This window comes from Lissotriton helveticus, assembly GCF_964261635.1.
Source record: "Lissotriton helveticus chromosome 1_1 unlocalized genomic scaffold, aLisHel1.1 SUPER_1_unloc_29, whole genome shotgun sequence".
NCBI classification, from domain to species: domain Eukaryota; kingdom Metazoa; phylum Chordata; class Amphibia; order Caudata; family Salamandridae; genus Lissotriton; species Lissotriton helveticus.
Window position 1 is genome coordinate 1,364,142 of NW_027611669.1, and position 25,586 is coordinate 1,389,727.

Genomic DNA, 25,586 nt, shown 5'->3' on the forward strand with positions numbered 1-25,586 from the left:
AGAGTGAGATTGCATTTAAAATTGATGCTTTTCTGGCACTTGGAGCACTGAAGTATTTTTGATGGTGTGTTTTCTTATGGCGCTTGTAACCATCACTACCTCTGAATCTTTTCTGACATTTAGAGCACTGATAATGATTTTCCCCCAGTGTGGATTCTCACATGTGCAGTGAGATCAAATTTACGGCTGAAACATTTTTGGCATTCGGAGCACTGATAAGGTTTTTCCCCAGTGTGGGTTCTTATATGCCGAGTGAGTATTCTTTTTTCACTGAAACATTTGTGGCATTCAATGCACTGATAAGGTTTTTCCCCAGTGTGGATTCTTGTATGTTCAGTAAGTCTGAATTTTACACTGAAACATTTCTGGCATTCAGAGCACTGATAGGGGTTTTCCCCAGTGTGGAATCTCGCATGTGCAATTAGAAGTGATTTACGGTTGAAATGTTTTGGGCATTCAGAGCACTGATAAGGGTTTTCCCCAGTGGGGATTCTTATGTGCTGTGTGAGACTACTTGTTAAACTGAAACATTTCTGGCATTCAGAGCACTGATAAGGTTTTTCCCCAGTGTGGGTTCTTATATGCACCGTGAGATGGCGTTTTTCATTGAAACATTTCTGGCATTCAGAGCACTGATAAGGTTGTTCCACAGAATGGGTCATTGCATGTTGAGAAAGACTTTGTTTGTTACAAAACCTTTTCTGGCATTCAGAGCACTGATATGGTTTTTCCCCAGTGTGGATTCTTGTATGTTCAGTGAGTCTGATTTTTACACTGAAACATTTCTGGCATTCAGAGCACTGAAAAGGTTTCTCCCCAGTGTGGGTTCTTATATGATGAGTGAGACTGTTTTTGTCAATGAAACATTTCTGGCATTCCGGGCACTGATAAGGTTTCTCTCCAGTGTGGGTTCTTCTATGCCGAGTGAGACTGTCTTTGACACTGAAACATTTCTGGCATTCCGAGCACTGATAAGGTTTTTCCCCAGTGTGGGTTCTTATATGATGAATGAGATTGTGTTTTGTACTGAAACATTTGTGGCATTCAGAGCACTGGTAAAGTTTTTCCCCAGTGTCGGTTAATACATGTTTAGAAAGACTTTGTTTTTTACAAAACCTTTTCTTGCATTCAGAGCACTGATAAGGTTTTTCCCCAGTGTGGGTCCTTGTATGTACAGTAAGGTCTCTTTTTTCACTGAAATATTTCTGGCATTCAGAGCACTGGTAAGGTTTTTCCCCAGTGTGGATTCTTATGTGCTTTGTGAGACTACTTTTTAAACTGAAACCTTTCTGGCATTCAGAGCACTGATAAGGTTTTTCCCCAGTGTGGGTTAATACATGTTGAGAAAGACTTTGTTTTTTACAAAACCTTTTCTGGCATTCAGAGCACTGGTAAGGTTTTTCCACAGAGTGGGTTAATGCATGTCGATAAAGATGCGGTTTGAAACTAAACCTTTTCTGGCATTCAGAGCACTGATAAGGTTTTTCCCCAGTGTGGATTCTCATATGCGCAGTGAGATAATATTTACTGCAGAAACTCTTTTGGCATTCAGAGCACTGAGAGAGGTTTTTCCCAGAGCGCATTCTCTCAAATTCAGTGAGATGAGATTTATGGCTGAATCTTTTTTGGCACAGGTAACTTTTTTCCCCAAATTGGGTTACTTTGCTTTGATTGAGGCGGGTTTTAACACTGAATTTGTTATCACAGCCCGTGTTTTTATAAGATGTATTCCTAGAGTTAATATCTCTACATTTAGTTTTCTCTTGCTTATATGCCACGGTAAGAGTGAACCCGATTTTAGAATCGGGCTTGTTTAGATAATGCTCAGCATTTATCTCTAAAAGAAATTGTGTGTAATCTTCTTAACACTTGAATTGAGCAAAATATGACTGGATGCAGCCCTTTAAAACCTGTTGAAATGTTTCTAGCAGATAACAGTCTTTTGGTTATAGCCTCTCCAGCAGCAACTTATTTTGTGACTGAAGTTTTTCTCAAATCTATTTGTATAGGTTCTTAGCAATGCAGTGATAAGGTGTTAGTCTGATATTTAATGATTAAACTGTTAAGTACCTTTTTGCACTGGCGTAATGGCAGTAACTGAGAACATTAGAACATGCACAGTAATATTGTTTCTCACCAGTCGCAGAACAGCAGTTTCTTTTACCCTTTCTATGTTTGGTGTAAGGTTAAGGATTGTAGTTCTGAAGACGAGGATTTATTTACATTAGCTATAGTGCAACGGTGCTCATTTAATCCATTTTTATATTTAACAGTTTTACATATCACTCCTGCACAACAGATAATGTTGAGGCGATGTACATAGAATTACAGAACAGCACACAATAAAAAGAAAACAATCTGAGATGGTCATGAACACAATAAAGTGGTGAATTTTTAAGGTTTTCGCCAAAGTGAGCAGAGTGGTTCGAGGTGTTATATCCCGAGGCAGATAGTCTCAAACTTGCGTAACTGGTTAAAAATGGTTGTTGAACAAAGGTGATTTTCCCATCTTTTGTTAGCGTGTCAGCTTTGGAGTCTTCTATCAGTGTCGTTTCTTTGATGGTTTGCAGAAGAAACCTTTTGTTATATCTTTCTTTTATGCAGTGTGTGCTTCCTCTCTGGAATTACATGATGCTTTAGATCATGCGTGCTTTAGATGAACGTTATTCTGTCATGCTGAGGCAATTTGTCTTTCTGATAATATTTCAGATGAGGATGTTGTGATTGGTCTTTCTGGCACTATTTCTGATGCTGTGTGGACAGATATGACTTTGCTCTGGGTTAATTAAATGCAAAATTAGAGACTTCACTTACAGGTATAGTACTTTCCTCAGCACCCACTTCCTCGCCACACCTAGATTTTGGAAATTGTTTAAACTTAGAATGCTGGATGTCCTTCAGTTTTTCAAAATAATCCTTCTTATGGCACTAACATTCAGTTGGCTGGTGCTAAATCTTGCTTTCTTCGTCCGTAATTTCAATCACCTATAGTATTAAAATTAAATAGTTAATACATGTAAATATCCCCAAAAATAATTTACAAGCCACATCAATGCAGAATTGCAGAATTTTGAAAGTGTTGAGCTGTTCTTCAGACAGAGCAGAGTGTAGAATGGTAGCCTGAGAGTACTTGGATCTAAGAGTGAGGTTTTGTAGAATTTCCATTTAAGCTCACAAAGGATACATGCACCCTATGGACTTGTAACATTGAATCCCAAAGGCAGAAATTAAAGTCATATGCACTGGCACCAAACAGATATTTAAAAAAGGATACTATTAAATAAATTTTAAAGTAGATTTCTGGGACGGGAATTTTCCCTCCATGGACAACAGGCATTTTTCCCCTGCCCTGAGTTACCACCTACTTGTATCTGGTATCCTGACTTTGAGTTTGGCCTCTGCCGCACGCAAATCTATTGTGTATTGCGAGGACTATGCCTAGACATATCCCTCAACTAAGGTCCAGAGTATCAATCGAGGGCAATGAAATTAAGGCGTACTTTCATGTGTTCATTTTATTCCATCTGATTATCAGTTGTTAGGGTTTTCGGCACCTGGATGTACCGGGTGCAGAAAAACAGGACACAATTTTTGTCCAGACAAGAAAATTAGACTGAAAAGACGCACAAGACTCTGGGTGCAGCAGAAGCAGCCAAGACTTATGCTGTTTCTTTACTAACTGGGGGAAGCACACAATTCTTCCCTTTGTTAGACATTTCTTTACCCTTCCCTCCCTGGCTTCACCCATCGCCCCCCCCCCAACCAACCACATGAATATATCTACCACCTGCTTAAATCAAGTGGTAAATAAAAGCCAAAAAACACTATGAAATAGTGAATGGCATGTGATTTGACAGGCAGAAGAATCTGTTCCTCGTGGCAACTCCCCAGTCAATGGCGTCAAACTTCTGACTGCACGTTACTGGGGTAAATATACCACAAAGTTTAAAAAAAACAATTACATGAGATTTTTCTGCCACCCCAGTACTATGCAACTTCTAACAAGGGACTATGAGAGGTCTTGGACCGGTCCTGTGACCTGGAGGGTCGCACTAAGTGTGCCCTTATTTAAGACAGAGGACTGTCATGGATTTAACAGCTAGAGCGGTGGTGGCAATGCACCCTGTAGTAAGGATCAATAGCCTGATGAGATCTTTGCATCATGGTCAGTGGAGGGGCTTCCTACTGACACACCCATGGAATGCTCCATTTCTATGCATGTGCCCAGACTTTGCGCTAACATCAAGTGTGTGTTTAGGGTGTTGGTGTGCGTAGCATAAATGCAATGTGAGAGTGCGACAGAGTAAACAGCATCTCCTGCCTGCCAGTTGTGTATGCATGTGGGACCATCTATCCCTTTTTTATACCCTAGTTCAGAGTCCCCTGTTACCAAGGAATAAAGTGCTCTACAAAGTACTCAGGTGCCTGCTGTGACACCAGGGATAGTGTCAGCCTATCTAAGTTGAGGGGGCATCACCTGAAGGCTGAATTACTTAATGGAGAAGCTGTGTACCTGTCCTGAAGAGCCTAGAAGTCTGCCTAGAAGCCTGCCTGCCTGGTAAGAAAGGGAAGGGAGGACAAGGCTGTCCTGGAAGAAGCAAGGTCCGACACATCCTCGTTATCTGTAGGGCGGGCCGGAAAGCCATCCAGCAGGACCAACTAGTCTGAGGGACTTCCCCCCCCCGCCCCGCCAAGACTCTCCCAACAGTTCAAGGCAAAAAATTAAACTCTACGACAAAGTGATTGTTGAGGCCCAGTTGGAAGATTGTGTGCTGCCAACGGCGTTTTCAAGGTTGCATTTGCCAAATTCCTAACACAACAGGGTCTGAATCTACTGGCTTCCTGGAGAGCCTGTGTTGGGCTTTTAGCTGCTGAATTTCTGACTACTCTGTGTCAGAGGCCCATGAGGGACTACAACTACTCCAGTATCGAACACCCTGTCTGAGCTTATGCCTGTGGTCCAGCCGGCCACAGTGTGGGCTCAATTGCTGACGGTCGGGCCTCCAGAGGGCCTGCACTTACCGACAGGCCAGGTGTGACTGCTACCTTGGGACTGCTGATCTTCAGGCAAAGGCAAAGAAAAGACAGAGTGGGTGCCCTAATGTATGCAGCCCTACATCCAGGACAAAAGCGCACCACAAAAGCCTGCTGGTGGGTCACTGCTCTCTCGAGTGTTCGGGCGTGCTATTCAAGTGCCGGGAAACAGGCAAGAGACCCAGACAAGACTGACTCATCCTGTGGAAGGATAAGACGCTTACGACAGAGCATACACGCATTGGGGTGACTGGAGTGAGAGAACTGCACCTATACTATATTCATGGTACTCCTAAATGCCCCTAGAGGGGAAGAGGGGATCAGAACCGGACGCACCTGTCTACAGCACATGGTAGTCTGGCATGCCTGCACCATCCTTTCACCCAGACTGTCCATAAAGTTGATTTTAGAGATGTTACGCACATAGCAGGGGGAATCTCAGACCATTCGCTGGTGGAGGTGCAACTCGATGGTCCGGTTGTGGACTTCATCCTACCCCCAGGGGTTGATCCGTGATATTTAAAAGACAAGACATTCAAAGCTCGTATGCGAGATAGAGCAGAATTCTATTTTAAGGAGAATGGGCGGCCTGTTAAATCAGCTTGCATGCTATAGGGTGAAATTAAGGCAGTGATTCGCGGCCAGACACAAGCCTCGATTGGGAGAATGTCGAAGGAACGTAAATTGAAGTGCGAGGCTCAGGACAGGGAATGTGCTTTCCTGGAGGCTTGCTTGGCAAGTGGGGAATCAGTTTCTCTCCCATTACACCATCAACTGAAGCAGCACACATTAAGAGCACTAATGGAAAATAGCGTGCACTCATGCGCTGGCTACCCAGCATTGTCTCTATGATGTCGGTGATAAAGCCAATGAGTTGCTTACATGGTTAGAGAGACAAGACAAAGGAAGGAACTGGATCCTTGAGGACACAGACAACAAGGGGATGGAAATACTGGGAGAGACTTCCTGAAAGACCTGACCCTGCCAATGTTTACAAATGAGGACCGAGACGCACTAGACCAAGACCTGACAGTAGACTAAATCAATAAGACAATAGGAACCTTGCAAGTAGGGCAAGCGACGGGGCCTGATGAGCTCCCGTTAGAATTATATAAAAGCATGATGGATAATATCAGGGAGTACCTCCAGAGTAGGTTTCAGACTGCCTGAAAATAAGGGTGTCTCCCGGAGCACCAAAGAACGTCTGAGGTGGTGGTCATCCCAACAACCATTAGAAATGCAATAGGTCTCGGATTTATTTGAGTTAGAGCTAATGGCATGGTAAATGGCAAAGTCTTTTAGCCATGTGTTATGGAGTGTATGCATGTGGTGTGTAGTGGAATTATGTGGGTTGGATTGGAATTGTAGCAATGGTGGCATGCTGCGCTTTAGATGAATATGTTTAAAAGTAAAGTGCACCATACTGCGATTGCTACAATAGTTAATTGTGGATGCGTTAACAATTGATGTGTGCACTGATGCCTGGTGGTGTGTGTGCCTGTAGAAATTGTGCACTGATGGCTGGTGGTGTGTGTGCTTGGTGGAAGCGTGCACTGCCGGCTGGAGGTGTGTGTGCTTGGTGGAAGCGTGCACTGATGTCTGGTGTTGTGTGCCTGGTGGAAGCCTGCACTGACAGCTGATGGTGTTTGTGCCCGGTAAAAGTGTGCAGTGACGGCTGGTGGTGTGTGTGTGTGGTTGCGTGTGTGGTGGTGAGTGTGTGGTGGTGAGTGTGTGGTTGCGTGTGTGGTGGTGAGTGTGTGGTGGTCTTATGTGTGTGGTCTTATGTGTGTGGTCTTATGTGTGTGGTCTTATGTGTGTGGTCTTATGTATGTGGTTTTATGTGTGTGGTCTTATGTGTGTGGTCTTATGTGTGTGGTCTTATGTGAGTGGTCTTATGTGTGTGGTCTTTTCCTGCGCACTCACTCTTACTCTGCAGTCATTCTGCACTCACTCTCATTCTGCACTCACTCTGCAGTTATTCTGCACTCACTCTCACTCTGCACTCATTCTGCACTCACTCTACTCTCTGCACTCACTCTCACTCTGCACTCACTCTCACTCTGCAATCTCACTCTGCACTCACTCTGCACTCTCACTCTGCACTCACTCTGCACTCACTCTGCACTCACTCTCACTCTGCACTCACTCTCACTCTGCACTCACTCTCACTCTGCACTCACTCACACTCTGCCGCACTCACTCACACTCTGCCGCACTCACTCACACTCTGCCGCACTCACTCACACTCTGCCGCACTCACTCACACTCTGCTTCACTCACTCACACTCTGCCACACTCACTCACACTCTGCCGCACTCACTCACACTCTGCCGCACTCACTCACACGCTGCCATCAACACGCTGCCCTCAACACGCTGCCCTCAACACGCTGCCCTCAACACGCTGCCCTCAACACACTGCACTCAACACTCTGCACGCCTTCAACACGCTGCCCTCAACACGCTGCCCTCAACATGCTGCCCTCAACACAGGGAGAGGAGTTGGCCTAACGGCTAGGGTGCTCGACCTCGGACCTGGGGATCTGGGTTCGAGTCTCGGTAACGACGCCAAAACCTCCTGTGATTCTGGGCAAATCACTTAATCTCCCCGTGCCTAAAATGAATGTGTGTCCGTCCTCATGTAACGTAACTGGTGCTATGTAATGCGCTCTGATACCTGATTCGGTTCGGGTCTAGTTCGCGCTATATAAAACTCTGCAAAAACAACAAAAAAACACGCTGCCCTCAACACGCTGCCCTCAACATGTTGCCCTCCACACGCTGCCCACAACACGCTGCCCTCTGCACGCCCTCAACACTCTGCCCTCAACACTCTGCCCTCAACGCTCTGCCCTCAACGCTCTGCCCTCAACGCTCTGCCCTCAACGCTCTGCTCTCAACACTCTGCCCTCAAGTCTCTCTGACCCTGCCCCAGCCCAGCGCCCCTCTGTGTCTGCAAGAACCATGCCCTAGAAGCTGACTGACCCTGCCCTAGCCCAGCGCCCCTCTGTGTCGCAAGAACCATGCCCTGGGAGCAGACTGACCCTGCCCAAGCCCAGCGTAGACACAGAGAAGAGGCTGACAGGGAGAGCTCCGTGCTCTAAATACATATTTGGAATTTTTGCAGTTTGCTAACTCCAGCTGGAAAGCAAGCGCCGGCTCCAAGTGCTCTTGTTATTCAGCTAAGCGGCCACATTTGCTGACATAAATCATGGGAATGAAATGTATCCAGTCTCTCAATTAAAAGTTTTAAATATAATTTAAATATAATATACGAGTCTATCTATCAGCACCCCTGCCTACTCGATCTCATAACAGATATGAGTATGCCCGATACGAGAGCCACTAGCAACAAAAACAGAAGCCGCAAAAAAAAAGAAACATAATCGTAAACCGCCGGCGAGTGGTGCACGCGCGCGCGCCACTGCCACCATATGTCTTGAATTATCTCCGCCGTGACAGCTGAGATAATTGAAGATATATGGCCTTCTAGTGCGCGTAACAGACACCAATAGGCCATAGGCGGAGCTACTCGACCGCCTATGGCCTATTGCGTGTTCTGTTTCTAAAGCACACGCACACGAAAACCAATAGCAATGCACGTAGCAAAAAAAAGCACGAAAAACCACAAGCAGCCTGGAATTCGTTAGGTACGTTTTCGGAAGCCCCGAGAAAAGGACTCTTAGGCCACGCCCACTGCTGACGCAGTGGGACGGTAGGCCAGAGCCCTAAAAAGGACGAACCAGCAACTGAGTGTGGGTCTTATAGGCCTATCTCCCCGCTTAATATTGAGACTAAGGTCCTTGCGAACGCCCTGGCGATCTGCCTGCGGACAGTAATTGCAACAGTGGTTCATCCTGATCAATCGGGCTTTATGCCACACCAGGGAACGCGCTTAAATCTCCGACACCTTAATGGAGTACCAAATGCAATAGGGGATTCCTTTGCTGAACCAGTGGCGCTGCTGTTAAGCTCTTGTATGTGGCCCCTCTAGCGAGCATGCGCCTCAATAATACAGTCTACCGAGTCTTTGCCATCCGACAGGGATGTTCCTTGTCTCCTATGCTCTTCATGTAATGTAATGTAAATGTAAATGCAAATTGATACTTGTATAGCGCACTACTCACCCGCAAGGGTCTCAAGGTGCTTGTACGAATAACGCTGTGGAACCCATCCTGGCTTTCCCTGTGAGGTGTCCACTCCTGGGCACCCCCAAGGTGGAGGCCAGGCATCCTTAGCGTTGTGGGGGCCGTTGTGGAGATTAGGCAAGCTATTGCCCAGAGTTGCAGAGTGGGACTCCATGATTGGAATAGGCACCGAGGCGAGAATTATCAGGTCCGTGGAATTTTTGAGCCCAAGACCCGCCGAGGCGGGGAATTGAACCCTGGTCCCGGGCTAGACCTCTGCATCAGGGTCTGCCGCTCTAACCATTGAGCCACACTTCTCCACAATCTTCACACATGTTTGGGTTCACCAGGACCTCTCATATGGGGTAATCCAGTTGATCAGGAGTGGGATGTGAGAATCTCCGTCTACTCAGACGTTTTGTTATATGACACGTAGCCAGCCTTCTCGAGTGAACGAATCCTACACATTTTTCACATACTTGGAGATTATTCAGGATATAATATTAACTGGAAGAAGTCCTTAATATTCCTGTTGGTGTCAGGGACCCTGCAGCTGCACTCTAGGTGCACAGTTAGGGTGGCACTACATAGCTTTAAATATTTGGTTGTGTTCATTACAAGAGAGCACAGGCAGGAACATACTCCCGAAATTAGACAGTATTCGCTGGGATGCCCCACACTTGCGGGCGCTCCCGCTCTCCTTACTGGGCTGGGTGGCCCTATTTAAAGTGATGACCCTCCAGGGTCTCCTGTACATTGTGCAAAAAATGTCCTTTAAGATCCCACCAGACATTTTTTTCAAAAGATAGTCTGAGAACTTCGGCTCCTGTTGTGGGATGGTGGCACGTCACGCTGAGTAAGTTGCAGAGGGGAGTTTATTAAGGTGGACTGGCGGTCCGCAGCATTCTCAAGTATTACTGGGCCACACAGCAGGTGGCAGTCTACAACTGGGTTTATTGAGGACTGTGAGGATCCTGCTTACCGGGTAGATAGATTGTCCATGAGCATGAGAGGTTACCCCATCCCGGTGCTGTATCGAAGAAAGTATGAGTGCACCCTACCTACTCATACCCAAACAGTGGTATGGGTGTGGAGAGTGGCTACCAAGTGTTTAGGCTGAGAAGGTAAACGGACTGAAATGACTCCACTGTATGATAGGGATCTCTTAAGTGCAGTGGGAGGATTGCAGGGCTTCACAAAATGGGGATTGATTAGCTTAGAAGGCCGGGCGATGTGTGGAGGGGACAGGCGCTTGTGTCCTTCACGATCCTACAACAAAAGTATGAATTAGGTGACTAAAACGGTTCTGACATTTGCATGTGGGTCACGCTCTGCAAGGTCACATCTGGGAAGGGGGAAGTTGCCTGATGCATCCCTACTGGAGGACCAGCTGCTAACTAATCCACTGACCGAAAAAGCAATCTCAACCATCTATAGGTAGTTGATCTACAGTTCTCTGGATCCCTTGGGGATGTTTCAGGCGGCCATTCACCAACTTTTGTGTTTTTCAACAACAAGCTTCCAAAGCTGGAGTTTGTTTTTAAAAACTAATAACTAATCACCCTCACACCCTTGGAACTTTCTCCCTGATTAATTTACTCCTAGGAAGTGGGATTCATTTAAAAACAAATTCTCATCACGACTGCTAGGTATTCCCTGGGGTAAACAACATTTACAACGCAACTTTTACAACGCACTACCATTACAACGCATTTTTTACAACGCAAAAACTTTTACAACGCATACCATTACAACGCATGTTTTTACAACGCAAGTACTTTTACAACGCATGCCATTACAACGTAAGTATTGGTAAGTATATAATTATATTTAATATTTTATATGTTTGGTTTTTTTTTACGTTTTCAGCTTTTGGGTAAAGGGGTATTTTTAGGGTTTAGGGTCAGTTTTCAGTTTTTGGGTAAAGGGGTATTTTTAGGGTTCAGGGTCAGTTTTCAGTTTTTGGGTAAAGGGGTATTTTTAGGGTTCAGGGTCAGTTTTCAGTTTTTGGGTAAAGGGGTATTTTTAGGGTTCAGGGTCAGTTTTCAGTTTTTGGGTAAAGGGGTATTTTTGGGGTTCAGGGTCAGTTTTCAGTTTTTGGGTAAAGGGGTATTTTTAGGGTTCAGGGTCAGTTTTCAGTTTTTGGGTAAAGGGGTATTTTTAGGGTTCAGGGTCAGTTTTCAGTTTTTGGGTAAAAGGGTATTTTTAGGGTTCAGGGTCAGTTTTCAGTTTTTGGGTAAAGGGGTATTTTTAGGGTTCAGGGTCAGTTTTCAGTTTTTGGGTACAGGGGTATTTTTAGGGTTCAGGGTTAGTTTTCAGTTTTTGGGTACAGGGGTATTTTTAGGGTTCAGGGACAGTTTTGGGTTTATGGGATACAGGGGTATTTTTTGGGTTCAGGGACAGTTTTGGGTTTTTGGGGTACAGGGGTATTTTTAGGTTTCTGGGTTAATTTGGGTTTTGGGGGTACAGGGGTACAGGGTAAAAAAATTAAATTAAATAAATTAAATTAAATTAAATTATATTAATTACAATTAATTTAAAAAAAATATATTATATACTTACCAATACTTACGTTGTAATGGCATGCGTTGTAAAAGTACTTGCGTTGTAAAAACATGCGTTGTAATGGTATGCGTTGTAAAAGTTTTTGCGTTGTAAAAAATGCGTTGTAACGGTATGCGTTGTAAAAGTATGCGTTGTAACATCATACATCCATTCCCTGGTGGTCCTGAATAAGAGACAAATACACCAGACAGCTTGATCTAGAGAGGAATGGTCGACCGATGTATTTACATGGATGCCACTCAAGTAAGGCTGGACACATGACAATCCACCTGACTTGCACTAGGACAGGCAGACCATCCGTTTGTTGGACAGGATACTACACCATGCTTGTGCAGGAGTACCCTGCTCACCAAACTCTAAATCAAGACCTTTTTCTTGTCTGTGCTATGCATGTATCTCTAGGTCAGCTTCATTATGTGCATCAGTCTTTCTATGATGTACCTGTTATTGAGGCACGTGTCTTGCATTAGGAAGGTTTTAGCTATTGGTATTGTAAATGACAGATTTTGTATTCATGTGTTGGTTTTGAAAATAGCGAAATTAAAAGCTTTGTCATTTACAAAGCCAATAGTTTTAACTTTCGCAAATGTGACACCTATAGCATTTGTAATGCAAGACGTGGCTGCACAGATGCCAAACAATACGTCCACAATTGTCCACATCTGGATCTGGATGTGGAGATTCCTGAGGTGTTATGTGTAAGGGCTCTTCAATTATTAACTGTGGAGAAGAAGGTGGAGGTGGGGAGGGTTGTGAGGCAGGATAAACATGGCTAGTAGTCATGTCCTACTTCTTTAAGGGAATCTTATCAGAAGTGTCCTCTCCAGGATGCTTGTGTTTCTCTGGATTTATGTCCAGTATCAGGATTAATTAAAATGTTTTTTTGTTTGGGATCCAATTTGGCTTTAAGAATGTCTAAAATTGGTTCTGGAGGCTCGAGAACATTGTCCTCGGATTTCGGCTAGTCTATAGAATGTTTCGCCTCGGAAGCGAGATGGTGTTTCGAAGCGGAGAGTTTCGGCTCCAAACCAGATTTATCCTGGAGCCTGATGATTTTGGATCCAAAGGTAATTTCTTCTGACTCGATCCGGAGCTGGAAGGATTGATGGTTTGTTTTGGTGCCGAGCCGAGGGACGTGACGTTGGAAACATTGTCACGGTGCCGACTTTGGCCAGAAGGCAGAGGTGGTGCTGTAGCCTTATGAGGATTTAGGGGGCATGGGGTCTTCGGTACTCACGGCACCAGGTCCCAAAGGCACATCTTGGGACTCCAGATAGATTTCAAGCTGGGAATAGGACTCTGGAATCGAGTGGGCCTCTTCTTCAACAGAGGACGCTTCTATCTCTTCTTGGTCAGATTCTTCTGCAAAGATATCCAGAGTGTGTTGAATGCTTTGGCGCTGCCTCTCTCGTCATCGATCCTGATGATCGGGTAGAGTCCTCCTGGACCGAAATGACTTACAAGCATCGCAGTCTTCCTCCTTGTGCTCCGGAGAGAGACACAAGTTACAAACTTGATGTAGGTCAGTGCGAGGGTACTTGGCTTGGTACCAAGGTAAGAAATGGAATGGAGTCCATTCCATTTGTAGATGGCTGGCCCTACGTAGCCCGACGGTTGCCCACAAGGTTTTCTATCAATAATGGAGAGTTTGTCGATCAATCTTAAATGCGGAGAACAAAGAAATGCATACTGAAACAATACTGTTGAGGGTAGAGTGTATTGCTGCGCACCGAGGGGAACCCGAAGAGCGGTTTTGGAGCGCAGCAATACACATCCGAACCTGTTGGGGGTAAAAAACAATCTAACAATGGAGTCAATGCCCATGTGCACTATCACTGAAAGGAGGAGTCACCTTACTTCGTGACTGGAAAGACTTATTCAAAGAAAAACAACTTGCAAACATCCGGATCCAACACAAGATGGCAGGAGTATGCAAAGCAGGTGCATCTACAGCGTACATGCCTCAAACATAGGATTAATGGCCCCAAATCCCTGCCGTGGTATCTTGTCATGTTGTGGCTGAGTGTGCCATGAAATGTGACAGGCTATAGTGCTTGGTGTGATTTGGTCATTTTTGACAAGGTGGAGTGCTGAATGGTTAGGCAATTTTTGATTTTCTTTGTTTTTGGGATTGTGTGATATAGCGTGTTACCTACCGTATGATGTAAGTAAATAAATGACATTGCTAATATACCATAAGGATGTGGGGTGAGTGTTATTCGGACCGAAGCCTTGCCGATTATATGCAGAATAACAGGTCTGGGAGGTCACTACTGACTAGGGCAGGTTAGCCGCTGCACAGACCTTGGTCATTGATCCTATTGAGGATAATATGTGACGGGCACTGGTGACTGGAGCTGGCTATCAACAATGCTAGCCTCTGGTATTCATTACAGGCAGGGTAACAATGCATGTCACTGGAACTGGTTGGCAGTAGAGTTGACCTCTGGTTTTGAATATTTGCAGGATTTAAGGTACAAGGGTCACTACTGACTGGAGTTACCCAGCAGGATAATAGGTCTCAGGGAGCCAATACTGACTGAAGCTGGTTAGTATGATCACTAGTCCTAAGGTGCTACTAATGACTCAAGATGGCTAGAATGATAACAGGTCCCAGGGGCCAGTACTAACAGGAGCTGGCTAATAGGCTTACATACAGGTCCAAGGGGCCACTACTGACTGGAGCTGGCTAAAAGAATAACAGGCCCAAGGGTGGTGGGGGTGCGAGTGGCACCAGTGACCGGAGTTGGCTAGAAGCATTGACAACATTTGGTATTGATTAAATGCAGGATTCCAGGACACAGGAGGTACTGCTGAATACAGCTGGCTAGCAGCAGTGGTGGCCTCTAGGAAGAAGGAATTGAGAAAGCATAACTGGATATACTGGTTTCTTTAATACCGATAATTGGTTACACATCATACACATCACTGTCACAACGTGCATTGATATATTACATTACCAAATTACAATATTCTTATATTAATTTGATGTGTCTGTTCGCCTTAATATGCCTGCAAAGTTACATGATTCTATTAGGGCCCAGAACCATTTTATTTAGTGATGTCCATCTGCACACTTTCCTGCATCTTGTAGTAAATTGAACATTGACAAACAGAAGTGTTATTTCCAGAAACAGTGAATTCTACAGCTTGTCTGTGTATCTTTGATCTGCACCTCACAGACTCCTCACATTCCTCTCGAGAGAAGATCCTGCCTCCTACTCATTACTGATGTTTCAGTAACTGTTTCTATCACGTGTTCATGTTTCATTGACTTGTATTAGGAGAAAAGTGTATAAAAATACATTGTTGTAGCATTAGCATTATATACTCCAACTTGCTTTAGGGTGGATGCTCTCGTCCATTGCAAAGACAATTGTCACTTCTTAGTTTGCTTGGCCTTTTGCTATTTTTGCGTTAAATGTATGATAGATGTGTTGGCCTCCAGTTGTGTTGTGTTTTATTTTACATATCATAAGAGATGACAAGGAAAATGACAGTCCAGTATACACATTCTTTATCTAAATCAACTCACAGTATACTGTTCTGGAGGTTCAGTCCCACAGACATTATCTCTAACTGAACGCAGACACCCTAGGAAGCATGTGCTTTTCAAACCAGTTGCCCTCTGATGCAGCGTCCTCGCTATTGGATAAGTCAATATGCCCTGAATTTTAGGAGGGTTACCGTATCTAGTGCACTCTGTTAGGCAGCGCTCACCTGTGGCAGTAAGATGTTAATAGGCACCTTATCACCTATGCACGGTGCAGGGCTTTAAGTTACAGAGTTCCTCACGCTGTGGAGAAGATTAGGTCACATTTACCCATTTTCCCATATTTGGTCCTGATGAAATGCCAACAGATTGCTCCATGACTACACAAAGCATGAAAAAAGTTGACCTGAAGTATAGACCCCAGCTTACCAGCAGGTCCATAGATGATCGACACTTTCACACAGTGATAGGGGCCATTAGTTCCTCAATTTCTCTGCCACTGTTTTTAATCTCACCATGGACCAGTGGCAACTGGTCGATAGTTGATCTTATATTCAGACTTCACCAATCTCACATCTTATGACACAACATCCTCTGTCCTATTATGCTCATCCGGCGTACTTATTAAAAGATCTCCGACAAAGTGCCCTCTCGTGGTGCCTGCATTGTAGTGCCAGCCTGGTGAGGAGTATAGCCCAATGATGAAGCAGGTCACCTTCAGGTGAGTGAACGCAACTTGTCTTAAAAGCACATGCTTCCTAGGGTGTCTGCGTTCAGTTACAAATAATGTCTCTGGGACGAACCTCCGGAACAGTATACTGTTATTTGACTGTTTTATTTTAACAAATGTACATAGCAGATATTGGCCCTTCCTTGTTTCACAAAAATGATCGGATACCTGCCTCGGAGCGCACTTCTTACAGACGAGTATGGGGTTATCATGTTGCTGTTACAAGCTCCTTACCTGTGCGAGTTATCGGGATAGATGCAGGGGACAGACCCAAACCAATCACACATGGAGATCAATGACAAATACTGAAGAATGAACAGAGCTTCCAAGCTGGTGACCATTACTTAATTGACCCTGAAAATAAAAGACACGTTTTTAGTATTCTGGTGACTCATGACCAAAAAAAACAAAGGTTATAAATTCAATATTGTCTCAAATACTTAAAAAATGGAACTGGATGCGCTGAATCGATGTTGTCCCAGGTCATGCGTGACACCTTTCACCACTATTGCTTATGGGACTTGTAGTTTTGTTTTTCTCATTAAAAGGATGGTCTCTAAAGTCCCAGTGTTCTAAGCGATGTTGGTTAAAATCAGAGGCCTGACGGAGGATGAAGCATGACATGGCTCTTCTTAGCAGTGAGAAGAATGACAGTTCCCCAGCCCTTCCATTCTTTGACCTACAGAGGCTTTTCAGCCGTTCATATTTTTTTGCAACGACTAAGAAACTTGTATTGCCGCTTGTGTCACTGACGAGATAAAACCCCTGTACGTGTTTAATTAACTACTGACAAACATGAACAACCAAGAAAATGAGTTTCTGGAAAACTTTCAAGCACCCAATCAGAATCAGCCGCCCTTCACACCCAGGAATTCTTGAGGCTTTGGAGAGGGTGAATTGCACGTGGTATAAGAGGAACACCACATCGACTCAAAGCTCACTTCTCAGGGATGTACTGAAATGCCAGCCTCATGGCACACTTAGCCAGCTCTTCACCTCCTCCTCCTCAAACTGTTGACCAGCTATCAGGGCAAATGAGCCTGCAGCAAAGCCTCGCTGGCTTGGTTCCACACTGGGACAGGCAAGGTGGTCAACTGCATACTCCTCCAAGTCAGCAAGCACTCTGATCGAGCCAGTCCTAACCCCACATGAATGTTCCCCATCACAACTATTTTAATGGTACTAAGTTATGTTTCTGCTAAATGTATGGGTCAAAAAATGAAAGGCTTTACACGAAGTGCTGAAAGAGAAATCATGAAGTTTTTCAATATTTCTGAGTCTGCCACAGTACACAAGAAACATGGAATTCATTGCAGCCAAAAATCCATGCAACAACATAGAGTGCAAGATAACTTGTGTTATTATTCCAGCAGGACAAAATGCCATTCCTAATGTGTACGTCATTTTAAAGACTGTGGCAGGAAATGTATGGCCAGTGGTGTTCTTCTGCCAGTTAAAAGACAATCTCCATTAATGTGTCAGGAAATAAAATACTTTCAGAAATCCTACTCTATGGAGGGTGCTGCCTGCCACTATATTGCAGGTTACTTCCAACATAATCTGAATTATACATACACACTTCAGGGTGCTGACGGCTATCGGGTCTGCACACAGCAGTCTGGAGCCACTCAGGAAGGAGGTAAACTCTACATTTCATCTTAAGCCCTTAGGTTACATTCACAGCCTAATAGGTCCGGAGAACTTTATCTGCGCTCTAACTGCGCCGAGCAGATAGACGTAGCCCATCATAGGCTGTGTTGTGTGCTGGGTGATGCCTGGCATCTTATTATCTTTAACGGGAGGATGAAGCTCTGATAGGAGCTGCTACAAGAAGAGCAGAGAAACAGGACCATAGATCGCCACAGAGCAACAACTGCCCAGAAGCTGAAGAAAGAACTCTGGAACAGCAAACCTCCTGCACCCTGGAGATTCTCCAGGGTAAGCAAATGATGGTAATGAAATGCAAACTGCAGCATTAAGGTCACACACTACAACATCTTTCCCTTTAAACCAAAGGTAACAACCTACAAGAAAAAACAAAACAAAGAACAATAAAACTAGAAAATGCATTTTCAAATGCTGCAAAAGAGGAACAGTTAATACAAATGAAAAACATTAAACTTTTTTGGTACCTTAGTAATGTGCTTTCTTCTGGGCTTCACTCTATCTGCAGCAATAATGCTCTGAAAGGAGAAATTACTGCTGTGAGTCTCAGAGTCTTCAGTATTACTGGTCTCATTCACGAAGACTGTGGTGTCGGAAGATAACGCGTCCTCCTTTACCCGGTCTACGACTTTGCAATATTGTCTGTAAATCTGCATTAATCTCTTGTAATATATAATAAAATATTTTGAGGCGCTTCAGTCTGTGGCTCTTCAATTGGCCAGTTTACAAGCAACTTACACTTATTCCACGAATCTCTTGGGAAAACAATTAACAAACTTAAACTCAGCTCTCGACCACCCCGCCTGGACCGACAGGCCTCATATCCACTGCTTCCCTCCTGGAGAGGCCCCACCTTCTATGAACCACCCAAACACAGGACAGGCCTCACCTCATCTGCACCCCTGGACAGGCCTCTCCTCATCTGCACCCATGGACAGGCCTCTCCTCCTCTGCACCCATGGACAGGCCTCTCCTCCTCTGCACCGCTAGACAGGCCACACCTCCTCGGCACCCCTGGACATGCCTCACCTCCTCGGCCCACCTGGACAGGCCTCACCTCCTCTGCACCCATGGACAGGCCTCACCTCCTCTGCACTCCTGGACAGGCCTCACCTCATCTGCACCCCTTGACAGGCCTCTCCCCCTCTGCACTCCTGGACACAGGCCTCACCTCCTCTGCACCCCTGGACAGGCCTCACCTCCTCTGCACCCCTTGACAGGCCTCACCTCCTCTGCACCCCAAGCCTCACCTCCACTGCTCCCCTGGACAGGCCTCTCTTCCTCTGTACCCCTGGACAAGCCTCCCCTCCTCTGCACCGCTAGAAAGGCCTCACTTCCTCTGCACCCTTAGACAGGCCTCTCCTCCTCTGCTCTGCTAGAAAGGCCTCACCTCCTCTGCACCCCTGGACAGGCCTCACCATCTCTGCACCCCTGGACATGCCTCACCTCTTCTGCACCCCTGGACAGGCCTCACCTCCTCTGCACCCCTGGACAGGCCTCACCTCCTCTACACCCTCTGGACAGGCCTCACCTCCTCTGCTCCCCCTGGACAGGCCTCTCTTCCTCTGCACCCCTGGACAGGCCTCACCTCCTCTGCACCCCTGGACAGGCCTCACCTCCTCTGTCTCTGATCAGGCCTCACCTCCTCTGTCCCTGGACAGGCCTCACCCCCTTGCACCCCTGGACAGGCCTCTCCTCCTCTGCACCCCTGGACAGGCCCTACCTCCTCTGTCCCTGGACAGGCTCACCCCCTTGCACCCCTGGACAGGCCTCACCTACTGCACCCTGGACAGGCCTCAGCTCGTCTGCACCCCTGGGCAGACCTCACCTCCTCTGCACCCCTGGACAGGCCTCCCCTCCTCTGTCCCTGGACAGGCCTCACCTCCTCTGCTCCCCCTGGACAGGCCTCTCCTCCTCTGCACCCCTGGACAGGCCTCACCTCCTCTGCACCCCTGGACAGGCCTCAACTCCTCTGTCTCTGGACAGGCCTCACCTCCTCTGTCCCTGGACAGGCCTCACCCCCTTGCACCCCTGGACAGGCCTCTCCTCCTCTGCACCCCTGGACAGGCCTCACCTCCTCTGTCCCTGGACAGGCTCACCCCCTTGCACCCCTGGACAGGCCTCACCTACAGCACCCTGGACAGGCCTCAGCTCGTCTGCACCCCTGGGCAGACCTCACCTCCTCTGCACCCCTGGACAGGCCTCACCTTCTCTGCACCCCTGGACAGACCTCACCTCCTCTGCACCCCTGGACAGGCCTCACCTCCTCTGTCCCTGGACAGGCCTCACCTCCTTGCACTCCTGGACAGGCCTCTCCTCCTCCGCACCCCGGGACAGACCTCACCTCCTCTGGACAGGCCTCTCCTCCTCTGCACCCCTGGACAGGCCTCTCCTCCTCTGCACCCCCTGGACAAGCCTCGCCTCCTCTGCCCCCTGGACAGGCCTCTCCTTCTCTGCCCCCTGGACAGGCCTCTCCTACCTGATCAGGAAACTTTCCAGGCTCTCTCCTCCCCCTGGGGGTTTGGGGGGTGGGTCAGATCTGGGGTCTGAGGGGGGTCTGTAGATGAAGGTCGCTGCACAGACTGAGAGGGCTCCTTCCTCCTCTGCAGCAGGCTGGACACACCAGGAGAGGCAGGAAGTGTTGTCACCATCACTGCTGGTGCTGTCTCTGCCGCCGCTGACCCGGAAGAAGAAACCCTTCGCTCTTTCATACAATGTGCAGCTCAGTGGATTTCATCAGCAGGCGAGGAGCGCCCTCTGGTGGCCGCTGACGGAACCGCCACCTCCAGGCTCCAGCAGTGAATACATTTCATACAAACAAGCATTTATACCCGTAAAGACCTGGGATTTCAGATGTCACAAACGTGAATGGTTTTAAGGGTCAGACAGTTCAAGTACAGGGCCTCACACTTGGCTGCTGCTGTAAAAAAGTATTTGTAGCTTCACTTCAAGATGAGCATCTTCCAAACACTGATGTAAAGGACTTGAGAGTATTTACAGAAAGGTGACAACTGGCAGTCTGTACTTCAATGAATATATCTGTATTTCAATGAATATATATGTATTTCAATGAATATATTGGTATTTTAATGAATATATGAGTATTTCCGTCAGTTTTGCAATTAAACTGGACAGCTTATTTTTATCCTTTTAAATAATTTATTTGCAGTTTTTCAAATCCACAACGTGCTGGATAGCAAAGTAAACAGAGGTAAATACCATGGAGTTTTATACACCAGATCAGTAACAATGAGGTATAGGTCATGTGTCAAAGTGACAATTGAAGGAGCTTATTTCCAATTTTTCTATGTCTGTAGCTTTTTCCTTATATTTGACACAGTTTTATATTCTCGAACAAGATTAAATTGTAGGTTCTAATTAGGTTTTGAGTTTCTGGTTTAAGAGCACAACTGTCTCCTAAAATATTAAGATAGCGGCCTCTTCCAGGTTTTGTTGTTTTGTTTACAGTTACCACCATCCTCTCTCAACAAAGATTCACTGACAAAAAATAAAGCAATTTATCTTTGAAACAACTAATTCCTAAGATAGATATATCAAGTATGAACCAGAAATTTCTCACACAGTTTGCATTGTATCATAAAAATGAGTGGGTGTTACTGGTCTGAGGAAGAGGGGAGGGGCATTTCACTACTCGAAAATATTCTCTTCCTTCACATAGGCCCCTATATCATAGTACGCTTGTCATCAATACACCACTGATTAGTGAGTGCGTCAACTCTTTGTAGCATTGTCATGCAAGCAGTCTTGAATGTCTCGACAGCAACATTGGTTCGGACGTGCATAGATCAGAGCTCTCAAACCTCACTCATAATGAGTGACACTCACACATTTGGAGGTTGGTCTGAAGTGTCACTCAAACCTGGCTCATTCTTCCAAAATATGGGGATTAACTAGAACTTCACACGTGACTATTCGGTACAGAGCAGACCCTCTGTCCCACATTTTAGTGGCAAAACTTTTCTTATATTTCACCATGAGTATAGCACACAGTTCAGTGGAATGTTAAATTGAATGTCAATTTTAGTGAGACTTGGTTGTTAGTTTTATCACTTTACATTTGTTCTGATCATGTCTATAAATTCAGTAATGTCTCTTCCTTTGGAATTGTCAAAGTCAAATGTTAAGTGACAACACTTCCTGTGTCTTTTTTAAATATCTAATTTTGTTATTGACTTTTCATACACAATGAGAATATAACTGGGATTGAAGTTTATCAATTCAGCAGAGTCCAAGATACTGTGTAAACTAGAACTGGTGAGACAACATTGATAACAGGAAAAACGATAAATAAAATACCATCTCCAGATAGAGTTGATGTGTCCTAGAAGATCCCGCAGATCAGGGAAGGAGGACGAGGGGAAACAGGAGGGGAAGGGACATGGGAACAGGAGAGAAAAGTCAGGGTGCCAGGCCCCATGGTCGCCCCCCAAAAAACCAACTCCCAGTACGAAGGCTGTAGCCAGCGTACTCTTACCATGGGGTGTTAAATCCTGGAATATTGACATTTTGTGAAGCAAGGTCAGACGGGCCATGAATTGTGGTGCCACCCCTAGGTTGGTCATCAAGTTATCCCAAACAGAGCCCAGTAGCCCAAAGTACTGTACAGTCCGCAGGAAATGCAAAATGTCACATGCGAGTGCGCTACACCATCAGCACCTCCAGCACTTGGAATCGTCTTCCATATGTGCTTTATAGATCCACTCCGGCGTCCAGTGCCAGTGGTGTAGGAATTTGAAATAACTGATTTCAACCTGACCTCCTGAGGTATACTGCCATGATCTTTCCAAAGGTCATGGGAGTCCTGATCAGAGAGTGAGAGGCCCAACCTCTACTCCAGCAAACAGCATATATTGTAGGCAGCAGTGCTTTAAAAAAGGTTGTCCACAGCTGTAACATACAATCCCACCTTAGGGCCTGATTCTGATGTGGTTAGGAAGGCCTCCTAACGGCATTTGCTATGTCCAAATCAGATCGGGAACGTGTCTTACCAATTGAGGGCCCTATTACGATGCGATTAGGAAAGCATTCCCACCTAGGGCCCGATTAAGATGAGGTTAGGAACATAGGCTCCCATTGACGTCAATTGGAGCCCAACCAAATCATATCTTGAAGCATCCCGATGCATCATACTCGGTTGGTTGGACTCTCCCGATCCGATTTGGTTGGAAACCATTCCCAAACCCATTTGGTCGGGAAGCTTTCAACACCGCATCGGAATCGGGCCCATAGTGTCCTTAAATCCTTTCCACATCAATAATGTTAGAGAGGATGAACCGGTCTCAGGGATGCCTGCCCGTCTGGTTTCTAGACTAGTCAAGGTGCCATATTCCAGCACCCCCCTTCTTGAATACCCTGGCTGTCCCAAAGGAGAGCAGGAGTTTGGTCAGCCGCCGGGGCATAGATAGAGCCCACGCACAAAGACTCATTGAGAATCTGAACCTTGGCAAAAATATATCTGCCTAGGTGGTCTCGCCATGTCCGCAGTGTACAAACCCCCAGGGATTTGTGGAATAAGATGTCCAACCCACTCTCCCCATGTTCCAAAGGAGTAGATGGGTGTGTAAGGGTAGTCAGGATCCTGCTGGCATGTAGTACCGTACTCATCCAATCCTTTCTGAATGTATCATGTTCACTAGGTGACAGGTGTGTGTCCTGGAGCAATGCTGCATCAAGGCGGTGCATCTTCTGAAATGAGAGGATTTTCTGTCTCTTGATAAAATAGGTCAGGCCGTTGGCATTATGGGGCATATTTACAAGGAAGTGGTGGAGCACGGCGTTGGCCTCCTTGGCTTAACATCACGCTCTCCACTTCTGAAATGCAGGACTACACCGTATTTACAAGAATACGGTGCAGCCCTGCATTTCTCCCTGTGCTGGTGCTAAATTTAGCTGCCTAGCGCCAATGTAGGCAGCCTTGCACCATAGCGCAAGGTTGCCAGCATTGAGGGGAGCAGGCCTGACAAGTACCACGCATCAGGGGTTAGAGTAACGCATTTCAATGTGGTGGTCCGCATCACCGTACTGACATGCAAAATCACACATTTTTATGGCTTTCTGAGCTGTCAAGTGCTGGAGCGCTGCTATAATAATTAGAAGTCAAACTGAGCAAAGCTGGCAGCGCACATTTAGGGGTTCTGGTTTAGCTACATTAGGGCATGGCACTCCGATCCGTCAAGTGAGACATCCTGTGATTCTGGGCAAATCATTCAATATCCACGTGCCTAACAAAAAGGATTGTGTCCATCTGTAATGCAACTGGGGCTCACATAAAGCACTATGATCCCGATACCTCTGGGTCGAATGCGAGCTTAATGAATCTCCGAAAAAAATGCAGGGACATTCTTATTCCAGCTCTAATGCTAACCCTATGAAGCACCCTACAACTTTAGGGCTACTTACACAAAGACGGACTGCAATCCAAGTCACAGAGTTTCAAACCCACTACTTCCTGAAGTAAGCCTAAAGGAGGTTCAGGCGGTGCCCGACCAAAAGAACCCGTGGAGGCCAAGTTGCGTGAAGTTTAGGTGGTTTCCTAGGGTCAGCTCTAACTGCAGCGGTTTAGAGAACGCAACTCTTCCCCTTCAAGAGTTTGACATCGGCCACTGTCCTAGTGGTTTATTGATTTCAAACAAGATAGATGATGCACAGTCGCAGGTGCCCCTAAGCCCTAGGGGGGGGAAACCCCTTATTATGATAGATGATGCACAGTCGCAGGTGCCCCTAAGCCCTAGGGGGGGAAACCCGTTATTATCCGGTATCAATGGTCCCGTTGGCCCGGGCCTGGCTAACCAACCATCCTCTTTGAGACTTATTTCGTGGAATATTGCCGGCCTACGAGGTAGGCTTCAAATTGAGGAGTGGTTGGAGCTGGTGAATAATCAGGATATACTGCTATTTCAAGAGACCTGGGCAGTTGATGCCATCTTACTTCCCGGGTTCCTTAACTTTCACAAACCTGCCCGTAGGGGTGGAGTGGGCAGACCCTCAGGGGGACTATGTGTCTGGATAAGGCAGTCTCTGGCCTATCACACTACAGAGTTACCCTCTTCTAATCCTGATATTCTTGTACTTAAGCCTACAAATGCAGGCTCCCTGACGATAGTTATTATAAATGTTTACGTGAGGGGCATTCCAGGAGGACGTAGTCCAATAGGTATTTTTAATGACCTGGAGTTGATATATAATCAATGTGAAAAGGAATCTTTTGTCATTTTGGCAGGCGACCTTAATTGCACTTTTGCTCCCTTTTTGGCCAGAGAGCTGGACTTTCAGGAAGAAGAGGACAAGCGATGGAAGATCCCGTCCCTAGAATTATAGAGGCCGCCCTTCATTGGTTGGGATTTTGCCTTGAACGAGGATTGAGAGCCATAAATGGGCGAACTGCGTCTGATAAACAAGGGAAGCATACCTTTGATAATGGACGCAGGACGAGCCGGATCGACTACCTTTTTATTAAGGTAGAGTATTGGCCCTCTCTGATCGATATGCTGGTGGAGGATCGCCCAGAGAGTGACCACAATCCCCTAGTCCTTAGGCTAGCCATAGATAGTAACTGCCGTCTGAGAGCCCCCAACAACTGTAGCACAGCAGATGTGTTGTTGGAGAATAACAGCAGAAGGGTCCAGTGGAGTAGAGTTGCTGAGGATCCCGCAAATCTAAGTCTGATCTCACGGAAAGTAGTGGAGGTATTGAATGTCATGGAGTCAATGACAGAGACAGACGGAATTTGCGGGCTACATGATAACCTCTTTGTCTCTTTGAAATCTTTCTTTTCTAAAACAAATAGTAACTTTGTAAAAAAGAATCAAACAGCTGGGAAAAGGGTCAAGTGGTACAACCAATCCTGCCGTAAAGCCCATAATGATTTACTTATTGCACTTAAATCACTAGACAGTGCTGGCATACGAAAATCAAGGCAGGATTACAAAAGATGTCTGGATGAGGCCAAGTCG

The 25,586-nt window shown here is 46.0% G+C and overlaps 1 protein-coding gene across 1 annotated transcript in view; it reads right to left on the reverse strand.

The window, feature by feature from the left end:
* The window catches only part of LOC144805832 (uncharacterized), a 110,415-nt gene extending 90,186 nt beyond the window's left edge, over positions 1-20,229 (reverse strand). Inside the window, exons 1-5 of the mRNA XM_078672311.1 lie at positions 20,093-20,229; positions 18,081-18,131; positions 16,183-16,302; positions 1,453-2,985; positions 774-1,368 (exon numbers count right to left, since the gene is read on the reverse strand). Of these exons, the coding sequence (XP_078528437.1) occupies positions 774-1,368; positions 1,453-1,583 (726 nt within the window). The 5' untranslated portion in view covers positions 1,584-2,985; positions 16,183-16,302; positions 18,081-18,131; positions 20,093-20,229. The remainder of the gene's footprint in view (positions 1-773; positions 1,369-1,452; positions 2,986-16,182; positions 16,303-18,080; positions 18,132-20,092) is intronic.
* Between the last annotated feature and the right edge of the window lie 5,357 nt (positions 20,230-25,586).